At 43.5% G+C, this 23,186-nt stretch overlaps 1 protein-coding gene across 7 annotated transcripts in view; it reads left to right on the top strand.

Annotated features, from left to right (window-relative positions):
* PPHLN1 (periphilin 1) overlaps nt 1-23,186 on the top strand; it is a 71,256-nt gene that overhangs the window by 37,831 nt on the left and 10,239 nt on the right. For all 7 annotated transcript variants that reach the window (XM_054988072.1, XM_054988073.1, XM_054988075.1 and 4 more), the window contains 3 exons: nt 1,310-1,392; nt 2,710-2,829; nt 3,174-3,314. In XM_054988072.1, coding sequence (XP_054844047.1) covers nt 1,310-1,392; nt 2,710-2,829; nt 3,174-3,314 — 344 coding nt within the window. The remainder of the gene's footprint in view (nt 1-1,309; nt 1,393-2,709; nt 2,830-3,173; nt 3,315-23,186) is intronic.

Below are 23,186 nucleotides of genomic sequence, written 5' to 3'. Positions count from 1 at the left end.
ATTTCATAGCAGTAGTTTACTGAATTATACCAAGAAAAGCATGTCATAAGCCTGTGCTTGGACTACACCTTTTTATTGCAATGTTTAGAACTTTGGATTTTGCATTGGTTGTTTTAGTAAGAATTACTCATAGTTATATTCTAATTAGAGTAACTAGGTCTCCGATTTGTCCCAATTTCTTTCTGTATTACAGCATACATATTTTTCTACCCTGAGGCAAAATGTTTAGTTTGGTGTATATAGAAGAGCTATACAAAACAAAGGATTAATGCAGAATGACTTAATACTGGCTTCTGAAGCTTTCTACAGATAAAATTATTCTATAATTTAATCAACCATTAATCTTAAATAATATTGTGAATACTGTAATCACAATATCATATATATTTGATGGGTTTTAAAAGTTTCTTTTAACCGTTTTTTAAAAACGTTTAATATTATTTTTAAAAATGTTTATGCATACCATTAAAAATCTGTAGGTTCAAAAACTTGTTAAAGAGCTCTACTGATTATACAGATTTGGAAAACTTCAGTTGTTAAGTGTAGCATGTTGCTCATAAACAATGCTATGGGCTGGATCTAACAGAAGAGTTTGCCAAAGGAGCTGATGGAGCAGATCTTTCCCTGCCTTTTCCAAGTAGCCTGTCATTTATGCTGAAACTCCTCTTTGAAGAGCTCTATGAGCCTCTGCTGACCAGAGAAGTATTTTCTGATAAATGGCAGGCTGCTAGTTGAAGGCAGGTAAAGATCTGCTGCACCATGTCTTTCTGTGAAGTTATCCATGGCATTTAACTGTATTATTCTCTTTCTGAGCTTGACAAGGAAGGTGCATATAGAGAACTGGGAAAGCAAGACGTACATATGTACAGAAAGGCGCAGTCACAATACCCATATCCCCCCTCTTGGTCATTCTCTCTTTCTTGCCCATGTTTAAAAATACAAATAAGAAAAATTACAAACATTCATATACATTAAGGTAAACCATTAGCTGTTACTCGGTATTACATCTGGCTATCTGATTTAATCTGGAGGCCCAGAGTAGAGCCTTTCTGTTATGACTTATTCCTCCACTCCCCCTTTCAGACTCTGGTTTCTGCTCCTCAGGGAAGCCTGTGTAAGGCCAGTACTTCAGGGAGACTGAAATCTGGTTCATTTCAATAGTGGTGGTGGTCCAGTTTAGTGTCATGTATTGAATATCTCATTCAAACAGAAATCAAATGCAACTATATAGCTGTGGAATACAGATTCTTTAAAAAAAATTTACAGCCCAGCTACATATAAAAAAAATGAATACTATTTGTCTACATAGGTAAGGAAAGAACTTCTTCTCAGACTTTGAAAACTTCAAGAGATGTATCCCCCTCAGGAACCACAGCAGCAGCACCTTCTAAGGTGAGCCTGGTAATAGAGCGTGGTGGTGGAAGATAGCAACTTGAAATGCAAAATGTCTGGATAATAGATCAGCATCATGAATTTGGATCTGTACAAATATGTATAGATATCTACACTGGGTTATTTGTTTAACAAGGAAATAAAGAAATAATACAGAAATTTTATTGAATTCTCTTCCTATGTATGTTTTATGGTGACTGTAAACGAGTAAACTGGTCAGAAACAACTGTAATTACACTGTAACAAGACGTGGTTTCCCAACCACACAATTAGGAAAGGAGCAGTACAGCAAGATGTCCCCCACCCCCTCTCTCACACATAGCAAATTCTTATCCTTCAATGGTTTTCTTTAACTGTGCTGTAATCAGAACTAACAATGGTTACTCTCCTAACGGGGGGTTGAAATCCATTTAAAAATTAAAATCCTGGTTTCAGACTATGGTTACAACAGTTAGCATTTACATAATTAATATTACAGTTCTCATTAATGAAGATGTAGTGCTGCATCAAGGTTAAAGCAAGCCATGGAAAAGAAGGGGAAATTTGTAGTGGAGGGAAGGGGTACAGAAGCCAGTGACATGTTTCTGTTCTCCCAGCTGTGTTAATAGTTTGTAAATATTACATCTGTCCCAACTCATAATTTAGTTCGAATGTATAGTCTGTTTGGTACCCTTGGAAAAATTCCAGTACCTCTTCGTACAGTGCAATCCTAAACAGAGCTACTCCAGTCTAAGCCCATTGAAATCAGTGGGTATAGACTGGTGTAACTCTTTTTAGGATTGCACTGTTAATCTGGTAGATAAATGGGAACCAACAAGATACCCATGGGTGTCATGGTGCCCACTAGTGTGCTTCCTGGTGCCTACTTGCTTTTCCCCCAAAGCAAAGAGTTTTGGGGGAAGACTTTCCTTCACTGCGCTGGAGCAGAAGATGCTTCAGAAGATCCCAGATACTGCCATTGGGCCTTCAGGGAGCACCCATTCAGAAATAACTGCTCCCCTCATAGAAGGACATTTGACTTGGAACACCACTGCATTTTGCTACCCCCCTCCCGCTCTCCCCCCCATAGTAGGTGTTTTGTAGTGATACCTACTATTTTTCTCAAAATTCCAAAGGTGCCTCTGGGCCCAGCAGTGTTGGGGATACTTGCTAGGTATTAATTCATACAATCATATTTAGGCAAAGTACTCTTGTTGATTCTTAATAATGGCTTCTTTCAGCCACACATATAACTTGTTTTCAACTCTCCTATATTTTAGGGTACGCAGTTTTACATAAACTCCCATATGTTTTTCATGTGCTTTTTTAAAAAAACAGGCGTTGGACAAAAGCAGCAGGTTATCAGAAAAGGAACTTGCAGAAGCTGCAAGTAGGTGGGCAGCTGAAAAAGGAGAGAAAGCAGACACAAGCAACTTGCCTGAAATATCAGAGTATGATGTAAGCTGAGTAAAAGTACTAATAGATTTTGATTCAGAATTTCCTCCACTATTTGGCTATTTTACCCCAAAGTTTTTAACAAGTAAAACTCAGAACTTACCTAAGAGTGGTAAAGTGAAGATCCATAAGATATTAATAAACCTGTTTGAATTTATTTTTATTGCTTTTTTACTATTATTGTATGGTAATACGTCTATTTTTATCTAACTCACTTTACATAGTGTCACTTGAAAGTTTTAAACAAGGCTAGAGGATACGCTTTTCTGAGTGGGAATATAGCTACTTTAATTTCTTTATGTAACTTTTCTTTAACCACATAACATTTCTGCTATGAATTTCTGCAGGCTGGATCCTCAGAACCATTATATGTTGAGCAACATGAAGAAACCACTGCCAATATAACAGACAGTAATGAATTATTTGAAGACAGTCAGCATGTTAGTCGCTCAAAGGCAATTGCTGCAAAGACAAAAGAGATTGAACAAGTACGTTTCCCTTTTTTGTAGTTAATATTGTTTGTATATTCCTCTGTAAATATTGTGTTTCCTTTTTAAAACTGAATTTACTGCACAGCTGTACTTAAGGCTAGAAATACAAAGGCCCAGAAAATGGCAAAGGGGGGGGGCTTTTTTAATTAGGACTTTCTCCCCAATTTTTTCCAATTGGACATTTTGGAGAGAACTGAAGACTCATTAAATGGTTTATGTTATTGTGTGAATGCTTTTACTCACTCAAAATAAATAGAATGAATTTTTTATGCAAGACAGTCCAAAGCATTGAAGAAGAACATGCTGTCAAATTGCAGCCAACTCACGGTGACCCCATTCACAGGGAGTTTGGATAGTGATAATTGCTATGTATACAGTGGATGTATACAACTTATTTTCAGAAATATGTGTAACATTATAACTTATCTTTTGATTCCCCCCTGTAAAATTTTATTGAAGAACCGTATACAAATAATTAATTACAATACATAACCAAACAAAAATACCATTTGAAGTGTATTATCGCAACTCCTTGCGATAAGAGTCTACATTGCACAATCAACCTAACTTACAATTAACATTAGATACTAGTAACGCAGTGTTATAGCTGGTTCTATATTTAAACTATGTTCTTCTTTTTTCCCTTTACTTTACTTTACAACATGATCATTACTTAATGCTATAATACAATCAACAATATCTAATTTCTCAGGTTCTTTGAGATCTTCTATCTTGTATTAATCCATATAATACAACTAATTGTCAAAAAAGTATATGTTCAGAAACTCGAATAAACTGAGCAGGTCTAGGGAAGCCCAAATAGTGGGCGGGAAAGGAAAAAAAAAGGAAACCTGCCCCACCCATAGACTTGTGATGTGAAAGCACTTACCTAATTGCCGCCTATGTTCCTCAGCTCCTTGCATACAGAAAATTCAGGGTTATTACATATTCAACTTACTAATTGTAGTAAAACATTTTCAAAATTTGAAACTTAGAACCCCTCTAATTCTATTTCTCCATCTTCTGCTTCTTCAGTAACAAAGTTTGTTGCTTTTAGCTGGAGTCAGTGGAGATTGAGTCTTTTTTCAGCTCTAGTTCCTGCTTGCTCTAAAGTAGACAGTCCCAGTGCAGATAGTAGGGTTGCTCCAGAAGCATGATCATATGTGATATATTGAGCTTGGTTATACTCCACAAACATTTTTTCAGAGCGTAGCCAGCAATATTTAACCCCAGCTGCCTGCAGTTTTGAAATGGTGAGTTTTAAATCTCTGCGAATCTTAAGCATTTCTGAGGGGAGGTCAGGAAATACAGATATTTTGCTTCCTTGGAAATCCAAACTGTTCTGCTGACGTGCTTCCATCAAAATTTTCCTCCTGGTCTGGTAATGTGTAAACTCCACCACTATATCTCTACTGGGAGAGACTGCCTCAGAAATATTTATTATTTTGCCAACTCTGTAGGCTCTCACAATTAAAGGCATCATCCCCTCTTCCGATTTTAGCGAAGTAGCTAGCCAGGAAAATGGAAAATTCCTTTGCTGCTTCAGTGTTTGGTAAAAAACCCACAACATTTCCAATTTTTCTCTCTTAAATGAGAATCCAGTATCACAATTTTTTCTCTAGACCTACCATCTTGAGAAGTTATTCCAGTCTTTTTTTCCAAGCCAGCAACTTTCTTTATAGCTTCTTCTGCTTTTTGAGCAGCTTGCTTATGCTGAGACTCTAGTTCGTACATATGATGAGCTAAAGGGGTTATCATATCTATCATATCTTGTTTTAATTCTTGACGCTGTTTCCCCAAGGCTTCTTCTAGTAGAAATGTTGTTGTTATCAGAGAGCCCGCAGCATTTATGTCTCCATGGCTTGATGGGGCTGTGGAGATGCTGGCTGCTTCTGCCGAAGCAAAAAAATCCTCTAACTAAGAAACTCCTCCAACATTCTTTTGTTTATGTTTAGCCTTAGAAGCCTTGGGTGGCATTTTTCAAGACTAATTTGTTTCAAAATAATAAGTTAAAGCTATTGTAAGAGCAAGAGACCTGGGAGCAGCAGATAATGGCTTCTGCTCAGCGAGCCGTTGAAGCCACTCCCCCCACCCCCACCCCAATTTTCTGTTTGTTTTAACCTTTTTATACATTCACCTGTTTAACCTGTTACCTTTGGCTTTGAACCTTAAATTCAGCTCCTCCTTACTTTACCTTAAACTGATACCTCAGGAGGGCTCTGGTCCTAAACGCTCCTTATATTTCTACTTGCACAGAGCTTTGGTGTTCTCTACTTTACCCCAAGCTGTTACTTCAAGAACACTTTACCCTTTTTTGTGTGTTTGACCTTTATATTGCTGCCTCTCTGACTCCCTGAATGTGGTTGCTTAAATGTGGATGGGCAACAGTTAATATGCTGTAACGTGTGTTACAATAATACAGTTTTGAAGAGTTTACTCTGTTCAGTTTTATAAAGTTTAACTTAATGTTCAGATATGCTGCCACACTTACTGTGGCTGTTCAAGGTTGTTTTGTCTCCTAAGACACTTTCTGGTTTGCTGTTTTTTACCTCCCCCACCCCCCATCCCCCCAGTAAAATTATGTTCAAGTAGCATAGGGTACAGCAGTTTGGAACTCTTTCTCCTTAGTATTGGTTCTGTTTGCAAATTTCCTTGTGAAAAAGTAGGGCATTTATGCTTTTAAGTACCATAAATATGTCAAATAGTATACATTGTATATATTAGTAAATGATAAAAAGCAAATATTATAATACTGCTTTACAGATACTGTAAAAGCAATAAAATAGCTTGTTTCATAGGAAGTTTAAGTATTGCATATATTTCAGTTTCCCCCAGTTTTCATTTTTTCCATGGCTTTAAATTTTCTGAAAATTTTACTAAGATCTAATAATGATCTGAACTTTAAAATGTAGCAGGTTTTGCAAAGAAATGTGGGAGAATGTTTAGAGATTCCAAATGAGCTAGAAAGCTTTTCTTTAAAGTACATAAAACAAGATCTGATCTTAAGCCTCCTCTTTCTAATATAAGCCGTACTTGTGCTTGTGCTGCATTTGTCTTTCCCTGAGCTGCATTTTAGGAAGCACAGAAGGCTGCTTCGGGAAGGTGGAGACACTAAGATTCCTTTCACAAGCATAGCTCTGGTCATGATGATACTTTAACTCATTTTTTTCTGTCTCCCATTCAAATCCTATCTAATGCTTATCTCCTCAAAATAGCATTCTCAGTTAGCAATACAAGGGCAGCTCATGCTTTATCAAGAAGATAGATGGGAGCCACTTCTCTGTGGCTTCTCCCATACTGCCCAGGAATATTTTTATCTGGGAAGTGTGGTAGGGAGCACTTCATACAATAATGCACTGCATGGATATGTAGAAAAAATTAAGAACTTTGTACATCAAGTAAATGTGCTCTTTATCCTTAGAGGTTAGGTTTGCTCTCTTAATAGAAGCATAATTCTTGGATTAGATTGGGAATATAGGTATCAGGATCTAATGCAGTACTATCACAACAGAGATGCAATTCAGTTGCATACTTCTGTTATGCTTAATTTTTTAAAAAAAAACTTATTTAACAATGGCATTTGTGTTACAGACAATGCAATATTATTTGCCCCAGCTTCATATGCACAAAAGTTTCTGCTATCTGAATAGCAACTATTGTGGTACATTTCTGTATCCAAGTAGAAGGGAGTGGGTTGTGATATCTAAGTTTGTTTCTTCTGTCTCCACTGAAATACAGAATCTTGTAGACCACCTTTAAATCATTGTTGGTTATTACGTTGCTTTCATCACTTGTTTCTGGGAAGGTAGCATTTGATGTGGGACCAGGGAATGCCTTTTACAGCAAAGTAAGCTAATGAGAATTTTAAAATAGCGCCAGTATCAGGCAGCTGCTCCTACAGTCACCACAAAACAAACCACTGTAGGTTTGGAGCAGGGTGTATAGTTCCTACTGTGAATTTGTAATAACAGTTGTTGGGAAGCCACTACTATTTTTAAACTACTGAAAATTACTTTTTTCTGAAGATGTGTGGATTCATTTGCAGGAAGTGCTGATAGGGACTAAAGGCTTCTTATATTACTGACAAATTTCAATAGTTTCACAGAGTTGCCTAGATCCTCATGATATGAAAATGGTTTAAAATCTGTTTCCACTGTTGTTAAGTTTAAAAATTAATGACAAAAATCAGTGGAAGTTAAAGGCTTCTTTGAACAGTGTGTTTGGAACCATTCCCCTTCCTGTAAACCAATCCTTTCTGATGTTCCTGTTTTTTCTTAAAGAACATATATTGTTATAGATGCAGCTCATCTTTCTGACTTCTGTCCTTGCACACACTGGAAGCTCTGGAAACCTTCTCTGTGGCTGGCCTGTGCATGCACAGTTGTGCACGCACAGGCCAGCCACAGAGAAGGTTTCCAGAGCTTTCTAGAAAACTAGTAGTGCCTCTCTTCCCTTTGGAGCTTTCCTGCCAAAACATCACATGACCAGGAGGAGGGGCGCTGTTCATCTTCGTTCTTCTGTGCCTCCACACATGGGACTGCGCAGGTGCAGGCCAGCCGCTGGAAAATTCTTCATCGCTTCTATAGCCCCGAAGGGGCCGTTTGTCGCGCGCCTCAGCGACCGTTTCCTGCCCAAACGGTCACGTCCTTCCAGCGACCAATGGCCCCTTCCCTCAGTTCTCTTCTTGCCGCCGCTTGAAGTGAACGTCTGCTTCGCAGCTCCGTGCTTGTAATGATTGATTGATTGGTTATTTGGTATTGACTTCGGAATTCGGACTTGACTATTCTTCTTCTGACTGATTTGGATCTTGACTGGACTCGGTAAATATAACCTCGGACTGTTTTGATGACGCCTTTTTGCCTGACCCCATTATGGCTTCTAAGGCCTTATTTAAGCACTGCGTTCAGTGCCACACAAAAATGGCCCAGACCGATGGCCATGATCTGTGTCTGTTTTGCCTGGGGGAGACCCACAACGTTCCGGCTTGCAAGGTCTACCAAAAGTTTACTCACAAGGCCCGGCAGGAGCGTCAGGCACGCTTGAACTCCTCGTTGTGGCAGAAGATGATGTCTGAGGGTACTCCTTTGCCCTCCCCCAAGGCTGGCCCTAGCCCCTCTGCTGAATGGCATTCCCAAGCGGGCTCAGTGGCATCCACGAAGTTAGCGTCAAAATCTCGGCCAACGAGTGCTACGGCGTCGAGAGCGGCCTCTCCAGTGCAAGGGCTGGTTAAATCGCCCCAAGACGCGGCGTCGGCGCGCTCGGATCCGAAGAAGGCTTCGGGATCGGAGCCGAAGAGAGCGGATCCGAGGCCATCGGTGGAACCGATAACGGTTACGGCGCCGAGGCCCCAGCTCGCTGCCGGGAAGGCGACCCCCAGGAAGGTGTTGGGTCCAAGGCCGGAGTCCAGCAAGAGGCCGGCCGCCGAGAGGGCTTCGGTTCCGAGGGCCACTTCGGAACCTCCTTCCAAAAAGCCGAAGAAGGCCAAGCATCGGCACTCTCATTCCCCTCGTCGGGCTTCTATGGAGGAGGTGGTGTTGGTGGTTCCGCGCACGCCTTCCCCCCACCTGAACTCGCCGGTCAGACCAGCTCCAGAGGAGGTGCCGGATCCGGGGGCCTTCATTGTAGTCTCCAGCGATCGTTCCCCCGTCATGGATCCGAGCCCGTCGGTCCGCCGTCGGAGCCAACCTTCGCCAGGACCAGCGATTCCTATATCTCCGACGTCCTCCGTTCAGAGCCGGCGCCGTTCGGGAAGCAGGGAGCGTCGGTTCCAGGCACTCCCTGGAGTCTCGGCACCGACAGGCCTCATACATCCCTCTGGCCTACCATTGCCAGTGGAAAGGGGCCCCTGCCGGTTTTGAGTACTCGGAGCCGAGACCATCCACCTCGAGACGGGGTTGGCTGCCTCCACCCTTCCATGGAGAAGAGTCGGTGCCTGGGTCTGATGAGGAGGAAGCTGAGGACATCTGTGATTACAGATCGGAGTCGTGGTCGGAGCCGTCCCCAGACGACAATGTGGCACCCAGTACCAGCTCCCCTTATGAGGACCTTCGGATCTATGCAGACCAGATGGCACGCATGGCGAAGGCGTTGGAGATGGATATTTCCTTGGCCACACCGCAGACTAAAGACAAGCTCCTGCGCCGGATCTACAGAGACAACCCTGCTACGGTGGGCTTCCCCATGCTGGAGGGTGTGGAGGAGATTGTGGAGAAGGTGTGGAAGGTGCCCTCGGATCAGCCAGCTACATCTAAACGCATCGAACAGATGTACAGAATCAAACAGGGCACCTGGCAATCGTTGGTCAAGCACCCTCCACCCTCCTCTTTGATTGCTGAAGAGATCCAGCCTCGTCGGTTGGGTCCCTCTTCTGCGCCACCTGATAAAGAGAGCAGGAAGATCGATGCCCTGGGCAGGCGACAATATTCCATCTCCTCATTGGGCCTCCGGATAGCCAACTACCAGACCATCATGGCTGGCTATCAATTATACCTCTGGGAGAAGCTGGCATCCTACGTCAGTGACTTGCCTGCTGACAAGAAGGCTGTAGTGTCCCTGCTGCAGATAGAAGCCATCCGTCTCTCCAAGCAGCAGATGAATGCTGGGAGCCATGCTGCCGACACTGCTGCACGTGGAATGGCTTCGGCTGTGGTCCTCAGGCGTCATTCTTGGCTCCGGTTGACGGCTCTCCCACAGGAAGTGAGGAGAAAGATCGAGGGCCTGCCCTTTGAAGGGGATTCTCTGTTCTCTACGATGACCGATGAGGCACTCAAGAAAAAGAAGGAAGACAGGCAGACGGCCCGGTCGTTGGGTTTGACCTCGTCAGACAGGTCTGCATCCAGGCCACGGTATACTGCAAGGTACAATCCGTACCAATATCAAGGCAGATACCAGCAGCGGGCCTATTACCAGCAGTACCCTGCCTCCTCTCAGCGCCACTTTGCTCCTGCTCAGCAGCCCAGGAGGCGTAAACCCTTCAAGCCTCGCACGTCACAGCCCTCGGCCCAGCAGAAAGATCAGCAGGGACCTGGGAGGCAGTACTGACGAGACGATCCAGCCGCATCCTTGAACTTTTCTGATAAGCTGAAGCCTTTCCTCTTTTACTGGGAGTCAATAACATCTGACTCATGGGTCTTAACAATCATTGATAAGGGATACGGGCTGGAATTCTTGGAATTGCCTAGGTGTAGCTCACCCCTAACGGCTGTAAATAATACCATGGCCGAACTGGATGCAGAAATAGTATCGCTCCTGGTCAAGGGTGCTATAGAAGAGATGGCTTATGACGAATCTGAGAAGGGCTTCTTTTCTCGGTTCTTCTTGGTCCCCAAAAAGGATAGGGGTTTACGCCCCATTCTAGATTTAAGAGGCCTTAATGCCTTTCTAAGAGTGACTAAGTTCAAAATGGTCACACTGTCTGCTGTAATCTCCTTGTTAAAGAAAGGAGATTGGTTTGCTGTCCTTGATTTGAAGGACGCTTATTTCCCTGTGGGAATACGGGAGGAGCACAGGAGATACCTGAGCTTCGTTTACAAGCGAAGGGTGTTCCGTTATAAGGTGCTTCCCTTCAGCCTGTCCATGGCGCCACGGGTATTTACCAAGTGTGTGGCCCCTGTGGTCTCCTTCCTTCGGGAGGAGGGCTGTTCCATCTTTCCCTACCTCGATGACTGGCTCATCGTGGCTGACTCTGAAGCTAAACTTTTGCAAGATGTGGAATTAGTACTGAGGACTTGCAAACGTTTGGGGCTTCTGGTGAATTTTGATAAATCAAAACTGGTGCCCAGCCGTAAGGTCTCCTATATTGGTGCAATTTTAGACTCTGTAGAGGGTAAGGCACTGCTCCTCCTTGAGAGGGCTAAGTCCCTGAAGGGTCTGGTATCCATGTTTAAAAGGAACCGGTTCCAATCCGTTCGCACCATCCAATGTTTATTGGGTCATATGGCAGCAGCCACCTCTGTGGTCCCCTTTGCTAGACTGCGTATGCGCCCGCTTCAGAATTGGTTCGTGCGGAGGTATGATGCTATATGCCACCCTCTGTCTCTCAAGCTGTCCATGCCTAGGGCTATTCTATCCTCCCTTGACTGGTGGCTGTCTGATGACAACTTATTTAGAGGGACCCTGTTTGGTTACCAGCATCCTGAAGTTACAGTGACCACTGATGCGTCCCTAATAGGATGGGGTGCTTACTGTGGTGCTGTATGTGTACAAGATGTTTGGACAGAAAGGGAAAAGAACCTGCACATTAATGTACTTGAATTAAGAGCTATTCGTTTAGCACTTGTGTCCTTTACAGCACTTCTACAAAACCGTCAGGTGTTGGTGCAGACGGACAACACGACTGCCATGTATTACCTAAACCAGCAAGGGGGCACAGCATCTATGATTCTCTGCAGGGAGGCCACGCTCGTTTGGCACTGGGCGATCCAGAATGGTGTGATGCTTCGGGCTATACACGTAGCGGGATCAGACAATGTTCGGGCAGATGCCCTGAGCAGGGTGCACATGTTGGACCACGAGTGGGAATTGAACGCAGAGTACATTGGGCCGATCTTTCGGATGTGGGGCCAACCGGACATAGATTTGTTCGCGACTTCAGCAAACACCAAGGCCCAGATATTTTGTTCAAGGGCAGGGAGCGACCCCCTCTTTATTGGGGATGCCTTCCAGTTTATGTGGACCCACAGGTTGCACTATATGTTTCCACCATTCCCACTAATACCGAGGGTGCTGTGCAAAATAGAAAACGACAATGCAGATTGCATTCTGGTGGCACCCTTCTGGCCGAGACAAGTATGGTTCCCCAAACTTCTGCAAATGTCCAATCGGACATATGTGAGTCTGCCTCCCCGGCAGGATCTCCTGCGGAACGGGAGCTTGTTCCACCACGAACCCAGAAAGCTGCAGCTGTCGGTCTGGCGGATACAACCCCGCCTGTTGTGTTTTCAGAGCAGGTGAAAAAAGTCTGAATGCAAGGAAGCCGTCCACTAGACGGGCCTATGAGGCTAAGTGGCATAAGTTTGAGGCTTGGGCACTTGCTAAGGATGTGGTGCCTGCCAGTAGCCCCCTGGGGCTAATATTTGACTACTTATGTCAGTTGAGGGACCAAGGGTTAACAGTTACCTCCCTTAAGGTCCATCTCGCAGCTATTTCCGCTTTTCTTGATCGGGTAGACGGTAGCACAGTGTTCTCACACTGTAAATCTCGTCAGTTCCTGAAGGGGATGTTTAATCTCTACCCGCCTGTGTCTCCTCCTGTGCCTCAATGGTCCCTATCCCTGGTGCTGTCAGGGCTGATGTTGCCTCCCTTTGAGCCATTAGCCACATGCCCTTTGGACTTGTTGTCCTACAAGGTAGCGTTTTTGGTGGCTATAACGTCTGCCAGGAGGGTTAGTGAGTTGTCAGCACTTAGGGCTGACCCACCTTTCCTTCTATTCCATAGTAATAGGGTGGTCCTGCGGCCATGCCTTAAGTTCCTGCCAAAGGTGGTGTCTGCCTTTCACCTGTCGCAGGAAATTACGCTGCCTGCGTTTTTTCCGCAGCCATCTTCCAAAGGGGAGAAGGCCCTTCATACCTTAGATTTAAGGAGGGCCTTGGCTTTTTACTTAGATAGGACAAGGGACTTCCGTAGTTGTCCTCACTTGTTTGTCTGTTTTGGGGGCAAGGACAAGGGTCACAGGGCATCTTCACAGACCCTGTCACGGTGGATTGTGTCGGCCATTAGTAGGGCCTATGCTCTGGCTGGGGTGGTTTGCCCACTAGAGGTCAAAGCCCATTCCACGCGGTCTCAAGCAGCCTCTTCGGCACTCATCAGGGGTGTGCCGCTGGTTAATATCTGCAAGGCAGCTATGTGGTCCTCTGCTGACACATTTGTCAAGCACTATGCTATGGATGTCAATGCAGAGCAAGAGGTTTATGTAGCCAAAGCTGTCCTCCACTCCCTGTTCTCCTAAAGGGATACTGGAAGGTCTTATTGTAATAATTGACAATGACACTTTGTGTATATATGTATATATTTATTGAACGAGTTGAATGTTACTGAACAAGAATTAATTTATTTCTTGGTCCTTGTACTAGGGCTGATGATACATAATAAAATTGAGTTGGATTTCACCCCACCTTCCTTATTGTGTGAAGCTTGGTACTCTCCCATGTGTGGAGGCACAGAAGAACGAAGATGAAAACAGGGTTAACATACCTGTAACTTATGTTCATCGAGTTCTTCTGTGCTGACACACATCCCTCCCTCCTGCCCCGCTGTGAATTCCAATGCAGAATAACAATAGGTATGATAACAATAATGAGAATGGTGATTTGAAAGGTTATGCCTATGTGTATTGGATAGCGGCGGCAAGGGAGAACTGAGGGAAGGGGCCGTTGGTCGCTGGAAGGACATGTGACCGTTTGGGCGGGAAACAGTCACTGAGGCGCGCGACAAACGGCCCCTTCGGAGCTATAGAAGCGATGAAGAATTTTCCGGCGGCTGGCCTGCGCCTGCGCAGTCCCATGTGTGTCAGCACAGAAGAACTCAATGAACATAAGTTACAGGTATGTTAACCCTGTTTTCCCTCAGTTCTCTTTTTGCTGCTGCAAAGAGAGGATTTCCATTGCTGTTCTGTTTTTTCCCCTCATCTCATCCTTGAGACTGAGGGCAATTATTTCTTTTAAAAGTTTTAAACCATCAATAGTCATTCTAGTGTAAAATAAAATTAGGTTTAAAGAAGAAAAGTTTCTGTCTTTCCTGTTGTCATTATGATTCAAGAGAGGCCTCCTTAAGATGCTGGAAAATGCACTCCTGACTAGGGGTGTGCACCCCAAAAAGATTCAGTTTGCTTCGGAAAGCTTTGGGTAGAGTGGCAGCAGCGGCAGCACTTTTCTTGTTGTTTGCAAACAGCAAGAAAAGTGCTGCTTTCACTACAACTCCCTCCTCCCATTGGGTAAAAAAAGGCATTGGGAAGCTCAAAGTATCGCTTTTCTTGCTGTTTGCAAACAGCAAGAAAAGTGCTGTGACTGCTGCTGTACCCGAAGCATTCCGAAGCACTTTGGAAAGCTTTGTTTTGGTATTTCCAAATTGGCTCAGTAATACTGGGGCCAATTTGGAAATACCAGATCATTCCGAATCGGGCCCAATTTGGATTAAAAATCCAAATTGAAAACCCAAAGTGCACACCCCTACTCCTGACTAAAGGCACCTGCTCCGTCCCTGGCACCTTTGAGTACCAAGGGCTAAGTCCAGAGGTCTGGCCTGTCAGAGCCTCCTCATAACAGCTCTTTCTTCAAGGCTGCAACTGCGTGCCAGCCTGATTAAAAGCACCCGCCCCTTAGGTTCCAAGGCTATTTTTCAGAGGCTTTGCCTACATGCGTACCTGAATAAAGCCCCTCTCTTCCTTGGCTGTGTCAGCTCTGAGGGGAGACACCTGGAGGTGTAGCTTAACATAGCTCTTGGTTCTGACACTGAGAAGGGTTTTTTTTTCCCCTAAAGGTTTTGGCTGCATGCCAACCTGAATTACATTTCCTCTTGGTTGGAAGCTGGGAGATATTTTTCTAAAGGCTTTGGCCTGCCATCCTGAATAGGCCCCTCTTCTCCCTTGGCTATGCCAACTCTGTGGGGAGACACCTGGAGGTGTAACTTAACAGAAGCCTGGGATCCGAAGCTGAGATGCTTTTCCCCAAGGCCTTTGGAAATGTGCCTGCCTGACTCAAGGAAGCTGTCCTCACTTCTAAGGTGAGGCCCCTGGAGGCAAGGGATAATAAGGCTAACACACTAAAATGGCAGGCTGGAACCATCAGTATAATAATTTGGGCTCCCCAGCTGCTTCTGTTTTAACAGAGATGATAAACCTGCACCTCTAAGCCCAATGCTTGTGGGAGACATTTTTTTTGTGTGTCTAGTCCATGCATACCTACACTCCCTTTTTCCTATCAGGGAATGGTGCAGCCTCTTCCCACCGTTCTTCATCTTATTGCCGTAAGATTCAGCAGTCATTTAGGAATGTGCAGAAGATTTCTTTTAGTCAACAGAGCAACTTTATTCAGCAGAAACAAAGAAAACAACACAAGGCCTAGCACAGGTCTTCCCTAGCGGTCCTTCACCCAGTTTACACAGACATGAATAAAACCTGGAGTGGAACTGCTCCAAATTCTAGTATCCTGGGACTAACATAAAACATAAAACAGACTCCACAGCATTACAATTGCCACTGTTAGGAGAGAATTCTTGTTGTAAATATGTTCATTATGTTTCTGGAGTCATTCCTGTATGACACTTTTTCTAACATTCTAACAGCCAGTTTGTTACAAGTGGTTAGAGCATCGGGAGCTAGAATCTGGGAAACCCTTTCTTTGTGGGGAGAGCTCCCTACATCTTTAGAAGCACCTCTGGGTGAATGTCAGTGAGATGCTAAGCATCTGTTGGGAAGGTGGTCCTCCATAGTCTCTTACTTTGAGACCTTCACACCCTCCTCCAGTAAATGAGCTCGCTACTCTCCCAGTTTGTGGCTGCACAGAAGCCACGAAGATGAAAACAGGGTTGCACTTACCTGTAAACTGCTGTTCATCGAGTGGTGTTTGTGTAGGCATATATCCCTCCCTTCTGTTACACTGTGATCTCTCTGGAACCTTAGTTTCTTGGGGGTCTCTGATGGTGGCATGGAGAAAACTGAGGGAATAGTGCCCCTCCTCCTGGCCATGCGATGATTTTGGCAGGAAAGTGGCAAAGGGAGGAGGGGCGCTCCTAGTCTTCTAGAAAGTTCCGGAAATCTTCTCCTTGGCTGGCCTGCACGTATGCAGTCCAAATGCGTGCCTACACAGAAGACCACTCAATGAACAACAGTTACAAGTAAGTGCAACCTTGTTTTTCCTAACTAAGAATGTAAAGGGTTGAATATGTTCAGTACCTTGAAATCTAGGGTGGAAAGTGTGCTTCCGTTCAGATGCTTTCTCTCCTGCAAGGTACAGTGCTACAAAGACCAGTGTCTTTTCAGAGTGTAACGGTTTGTATAGAGTTGCAATCATCCCTTTTCACAGCATAATTCTTTTTTAATGCGTTTACTTCTAGACTTACACAAAACCATTTCTCTTAGGATGAGTAATTCGTAAAATATAGTTTTATATTAGTAATTCTTAAAATATAGTTAAAATATAGGTCAAACTATTGTTTTTGTTTCAATAAAGTATGAATAAGGTATATCCAAACATCACTTTCAGTTACAGTGGAGGAACCATATGATAAAAAAAATATTTACTTACAAGACTTCTTTCCTTTGACTACTGACTGTTCCCAGTAACCATTAGGCTTATCAAGGAGCACTTCAGCTATGCAAAGTGTTACATTGACTTATCGTTTTGAGTTGAGAGTTGTTGAAATTCTTATTCATAAAAGTTGTTTTAAGTGGTATGTGTAGAATAAGGTAATATGGTGTTGTGGTTAAAACTTCACATTGTTATTTTGGTTTGGACTTCCTTTCTGCCAAAACTCTCCCTGATTTGACTTCTCGGAGAACTCAGTTATAATCTGTGAAATACACTATAACCCTTTCCCATTCATTTTGTTTTATTAATGGATGTGGTAACTTTCCTACTCATGTTTGGAAAAACACTACTCCTTGATTTGTGATGATCTTCTGGGAAACATGGACTGGGATCCAAAGAGCTACTTTTGACATGCTCAAGTCACAACCAGTGGGATTTTTGTCTTTGAAAAGTTAATTCTAGTTCCTTACCACAAACTACTTTCATTTTCAAAAGCAGTTTGCCATGAGGCATGGAGGCTTTTTAAAAACACACACACACAAAAAAAAACACATGTGAAACTAGTTGTGCAGTTTTTTCGTTTTGTTCATAAAATGCTCTGCTCGCTTCAGCTGAGGTGCTTATTATCTAAAAACACACACCTTAGAAAAAAATGTGGCTAATATACAAAGAAGCCCACATGAGCATCCAAACTGCATGCATAAGTGAACCTGGCCAGTATGTCTAAAATAGTAATTAGCATGCAGCATGAAGCAACTTAAGAACATAAGCAAAGCCATGTTGGATCAGGCCAGTGGCCCATCCAGTCCAACATTCTGTCACACACAGTGGCTAGAAATCCAGTGCCATCTAAAGGACTGTCAGTGAGGCCAGGACACCAGAAGCCCTCCCACTGCCTTCCTTCCAGCACCAAGACAACAGAGCACCACCTCCCCACAAAGAGAATACCATCTATCTCCTGTGGCTAATAGCCACTGATGGACCTCTGCTCCATATATTTGTCCAGTCCCCTCTTGAAGCTGGCAATGCTTGTAGCTGCCACCACCTCCTGTGGCAACGAATTCCATGTGTTTATCACCCTTTGTGTAAAGTAGTATTTTCTTCTATCTGTTCTAACCCGACTGCTCAATAATTTCATAGAGTGCCCACGAGTTCTTGTATTGTGAGAAAGGGAGAAAAACACATCTTTCTCTACCTTCTCTAACCCGTGCATTATCTTGTAAACCTCTATCATGTCTCCCCTCAGTCGTCTTTTCTCCAGGCTAAAGAGCCCCAAGCGCCTCAATCTTTCCTCATAGGGAAAGTGTTCCAACCCTTTAATCATTTTAGTTGCCCTTCTCTGTACTTTTTCCAGTGCTATGATATCTTTTTTAAGGTGTGGCGACCAGAACTGTACACAGTACTCCAAATGAGGCCTCACCATCGATTTATACAGAGGCATTATGATACCGGCTGATTTGTTTTCAATCCCTTTCCTAATAACCCCTAGCATAGCATTAGCTTTTTTTATGGCAGTCGCACACTGTGCTGACGTTTTTAGTGAGTTATCTATCATGACTCCAAGATCTCTCTCTTGGTCAGTCTCCGCCAGTTCAGACCCCATCAACTTGTATTTATATTTTGGATTTTTGGTTCCAATGTGCATTACTTTGCACTTGGCTACATTGAACCTCATTTGCCACATGGATGCCCACTCTTCTAGCCTCGACAGATCCCTTTGGAGTGCCTCACAATCCTCTCTGGCTTTCACCACCCTGAACAATTTCGTGTCATCTGCAAATTTAGCCACTTCACTGCTTAATCCCAATTCCAAATCATTAATAAACAAGTTAAAAAGCATTGGACCCAATACCGACCCCTGTGGCACCCCACTGCTCACCACCCTCCACTGTGAGAAGTGCCCGTTTATACTCACTCTCTGTTTCCTATTAATTAGCCAGTTTTCGATCCACAAGAGGACTTGGCCCTTTATCCCATAGCTACTGAGCTTACTTAGGAGCCTTTGATGAGGAACTTTGTCAAAAGCTTTCTGGAAGTCAAGATAAACAATATCTATCGGGTCTCCCTTGTCCACTTGTTTGTTCACTCCCTCAAAGAACTCTAACAGATTGGTGAGACAAGATCTTCCCTTACAGAACCCATGCTGAGTTTTCCTCATCAGCTTTTGGTCATCAATGTGCCCACTAATTTTATTTTTGATAATAGTTTCCACCAACTTACCCGGTATTGACGTCAGGCTGACTGGCCTGTAATTTCCCGGATCTCCCCTGGAACCTTTTTTAAAGATGGGGACAACATTAGCTACCTTCCAGTCCTCAGGAACAGATGCAGAGTTTAATGACAGATTACATATTTTTGTGAGGAGATCTACAAGTTCACACTTGAGTTCTTTCAGAACTCTTGGATGTATGCCATCTGGGCCCGGTGATTTATCAGTTTTTAAATTATCTAGCAGTCGCATAACCTCCTCTCTCGTCACCTCAATGTGACTCAGGTCTTTCAAAACCCCTCCCAAAGTCAGTGCTTCCGGAGTGGGCATGCACTTCTTATCTTCCACAGTGAAGACAGAAGCAAAGAACGCATTCAGCTTCTCGGCCATTTCCCTATCACCCTTTAGTAATCCTTTTACGCCTTGGTCATCCGAGGGCCCCACTGCCTCCCTAGCTGGTTTCCTACTTCTAATATATTTAAAGAATTGTTTATTGTTTTTCTTTATGTTCTTAGCAATATGCTCCTCATATTCCCTTTTTGCCTGTCTGATCACAGACTTGCACTTTTTTTGCCACAGCTTATGCTCCTTTTTATCAACCTCACTCCGACTAGTTTTCCACTGCCTAAAAGAATCCTTTTTACCTTTTACAGCTTCTATTACATTGCTTGTTAACCATGCTGGCCTTTTCCTAAACCTATTTGTGCCTTTCCTAACCAGCGGTATATATTTAATTTGAGCTTCCAGGATTGTAGTTTTAAATAGTCTCCAAGATTCCCCAAGTGTTTTGACCTTTTTTACTTTCCCTTTCAGTTTCTTCTTCACATACCCCCTCATCTCAGAAAAGTTACCCCTTTTGAAGTTAAACATGGCTGTGTTGGTCTTATTTGGCAGTTTCCTATTTATACATATGTTGTACTCAATAACATTATGGTAACTGTTCCCAAGTGGTGCAATCACATTTACATCTCTCACCAGGTCTTCAGCATTACTGAGGACCAAATCCAGGATCACCTCTCCCCTAGTAGGTTCTGTAACCATCTGTTCCATAGCACAGTCATTGAGACAGTCTAGAAACTCACTTTCTCTCCCCCGATTCGAACACCCATTGGCCCAGTCAATGTGTGGGTAGTTAAAATCACCCATTACAACACAGTTTTTTTGTTTAGCAGCCATCTTTAATCCTGTCATCATTTTATAATCCTCTATTTTCTGATCTGGAGGGCGATAACAAACTCCCACAGTTAAGTTTCCATTTGGGCCCGTAATTTCAACCCATAGCATTTCCAGAAGCGAATCTAATTCAGTTACCTTCTCAATCTTACTGGAATGTATACCTTCTCTGACATATAGAGCCACCCCACCACCAACCCTTCCCTCCCTATCCTTCCGATATAATTTATATCCAGGAATCACCGTGTCCCACTGATTTTCCTCATCCCACCAAGTTTCTGATATGCCCACAATGTCTATGGATTCGCCCAACACTAAACATTCCAGCTCCCCAATTTTACCTCGGACACTTCTAGCATTTGTATATAAACACCTGTAACTTCCCCGGCACACTTTGCCTCGAGACGTAGTTAGGTCATCTGCACTGTTTGTCTCCATCTCAGTTGACAACTCTAATCTATCTCCCTGTAGAAGTGTTATACCTAGCCCTTCATCTCTCTGAGATGAACCATCCTGAACCAGAGACACTTTATCTCTTGTTGGCTTTCCCCTAGCATTTAGTTTAAAAACTGCTCTGCCACCTTTTTGATTTTAAGTGCCAGCAGCCGGGTTCCTTCTCGGGACAAGTGGAGACCATCTCTCTTGTACAGCTCCCGCTTGTCCCAAAAAGAATCCCAGTGCCTAACAAACTTGAACCCTTCCTCCCTACACCATCGTCTCATCCACGCATTCAGGATAGTTCTGGATGAAGGACTTGCATGCTTGAGCCAAAATAGATGGAAACCATCTTGAATTAAGTATGAGAACTGAGAAACCACAAGGCACGATAACCAGATACTAGAATATACACCAGCAATACTACTGAGTAATTGTTGTTCTTGCTGTGTTTAAGAAAAAGTTTTCTGTGAACAGCAGATACTTGAACCCCAAAGCAAAACAATTGAGTGGTCCTCACTTTAGCTAGCTAAGGTCCTCATCACGGTGGTAGAAAAATGAGAAACTGAATCAGCAACAGGTGCTACCACAGCACAAGGATCTTCACCGCATTATTGTGTTATATGCAATAAAATATTTTTAAACAATAAGTTCATTTTAAAAGACATGCTGTTAAACAGAGCTTCTGCCTGAAGCATTGAAGAGTTACTGAAAGCTTACAATTTAAAGTTTTGAAAAACTCTTATTCTCATACTAGAGATAAATAGCTTTTCTTATTTCTGTAAATATATGTTTAGGTGGCCTCATTGCTAACATGGCAGCAGCCAACTATTCCATTCCAGATTTCTACATATCATCCAGCGCTATTGAGTTTATTACAGATAGAATTTTTAACTACAGGCGAGCAGTCTGGCTCTGGGAACTAACCACAGCAGGGAGTTGCAGGCAGCTGCCAGTTGCAGCAACAAGTAAGAGGGAGGCAGTGGCATGAATGGAGAAGGAGAATGGCATGACGGCTGACGGAGCAGGGGAGGAGGGCAACCAGAGTGGATTCCCTATTCGGGCTCTCCCCCCTGCCCAAGCTCCAAAACAGCTTTTAAAGCCACTGCCACAGGCAGCCATGGAACCAAGCCTTGCACCACTGCTGTAGGAAAGCAGAATGAGGCTGTGGGGCAGGGGAGGAGGGCAGGCAGACTGGATTTCCTTTCCATTCTGACACCACTCCACACACACACCTGAGCTCCAAGAGCCCTTTAAGCAGCTGCCAGGCTCCCTTTAAACTCCATGGCTCTGCAGCAAGCTAGGGGCTTTCTGGTTTGGGGTGGCTTGTTCAGGGCTCAATTCACCTGAAATTTGGGTGGTCTTTAGGGTAGAGGCAGGAGTAGGTTCCCCCCAAATTTGGTGGAGCCAGGTAAAAAAATGCCCAGCCGTCCAGGAATTTTCTCAGTTTAAAAAAAAAATGAAACCTGGATCCAGATCACCTGGATTTGGCGGGGAGGGTGAACAATTTTACTTTTAACTGTTGCCAAACCCTAATTTTCAGAAATTTTGTATTGCTGCATTCCTTCTTCTAGTCCAGAACCAGAATGAATATTTATTGTCTGCTGCCAAAGGCCATCATCATAATCAAGCAAATAATTCACATAAGCAAAACAAACACCAAATGATAAGACTATGATGTTAAAAACACATAAGGATACATTAAAACACATGAACACCTTTGTTATACATAGGTGAAGGAGTTCAGCCTGTACTAAACCTGTTGGAGTGCCATGAGGCAAAGTGGAAGTCTCTTTAAGAAGAGGTTTTGCATTGGTTCCAGGGTCAAGATCAGCCTTTCATTCCAAACCCAGATCTCTGTACCATATAGAAGCTGTGGAATGGTCTTAACACTGGAACTGTTTCAAGGCCAGCTCAACTGAAAATTCTCCTTTCAAGGTGTAAAATTAATGATGGCCTGAGTGGCTTTCAAAACTGAGACTTTTGTTATGGCCAGGTGGGCTTTCCATGAGAGGATTTTACTAAATGTTACCCAAGATACTTAAAGGTTCTGCATTATTTAATGAGATTGACCATTTATATAATCAAAGTCTCTTCCCAAAGTCTTGGCAAAATTAATGTTTAAGGCCTCACCCTTACAGAAATTGGCCAGTTTGTTCAGCTTCCTTCTTAAATGGATACAAGTTAGGGACACCAACACCATGTCATCTGCATGCAGGAGAATCTATACCTTCTCCCCCCCCCCCAGATGTTGGAAAGAACTCAGGGCCTGACAAGCTTGGAACTGTGGCATTTAAGTAGAGATTGAAGAGCAAGGGGGCCAAAACATGCCCCTGTTTAACTTCCTTCTGAGTAATTGTGATCTCTGTTAAAGAGCCTGTGGGGCCTACCTTAACTTTAGCAGATATATTGGAATGAAATTCCTCAATCAGGAACAATAGGTGTTTATTGATATTAGTGCCTGCTACTTTTGCCCACAGTCAGTTCTGATCTACTGAGTCAAAGGTAGCAGACAGATCCACAGACACTGCGAACATAGCCCTGATGGAGTCTTTAATGCTATATTGAGCCAGCTGGTAAAGAGCCAGTGATCAATAGTGCCTACCCCTTTCCTAAACCCTGTTTGCTCAGAATGGATAATGTTGTTAGAGGTCTCTCAGCCCTCCAGTTCGCTTAGCAAAAATTTGTGGTACAATTTGGAGGTTATGTCCAACGGGCTAATTGGGTGGTAATTTGGGAGGGGGGATTTGCAGCCCTTTTTAAATAGTGGGGCTACAATGCTTTGTTTCTACCATGAGGGGAATACAC

Source organism: Eublepharis macularius, chromosome 9 (assembly GCF_028583425.1).
Source record: "Eublepharis macularius isolate TG4126 chromosome 9, MPM_Emac_v1.0, whole genome shotgun sequence".
Taxonomy (NCBI): domain Eukaryota; kingdom Metazoa; phylum Chordata; class Lepidosauria; order Squamata; family Eublepharidae; genus Eublepharis; species Eublepharis macularius.
The sequence above is the reverse complement of the archived record's forward strand: the minus strand, read 5'-3'. Positions and strand labels throughout refer to the sequence as shown.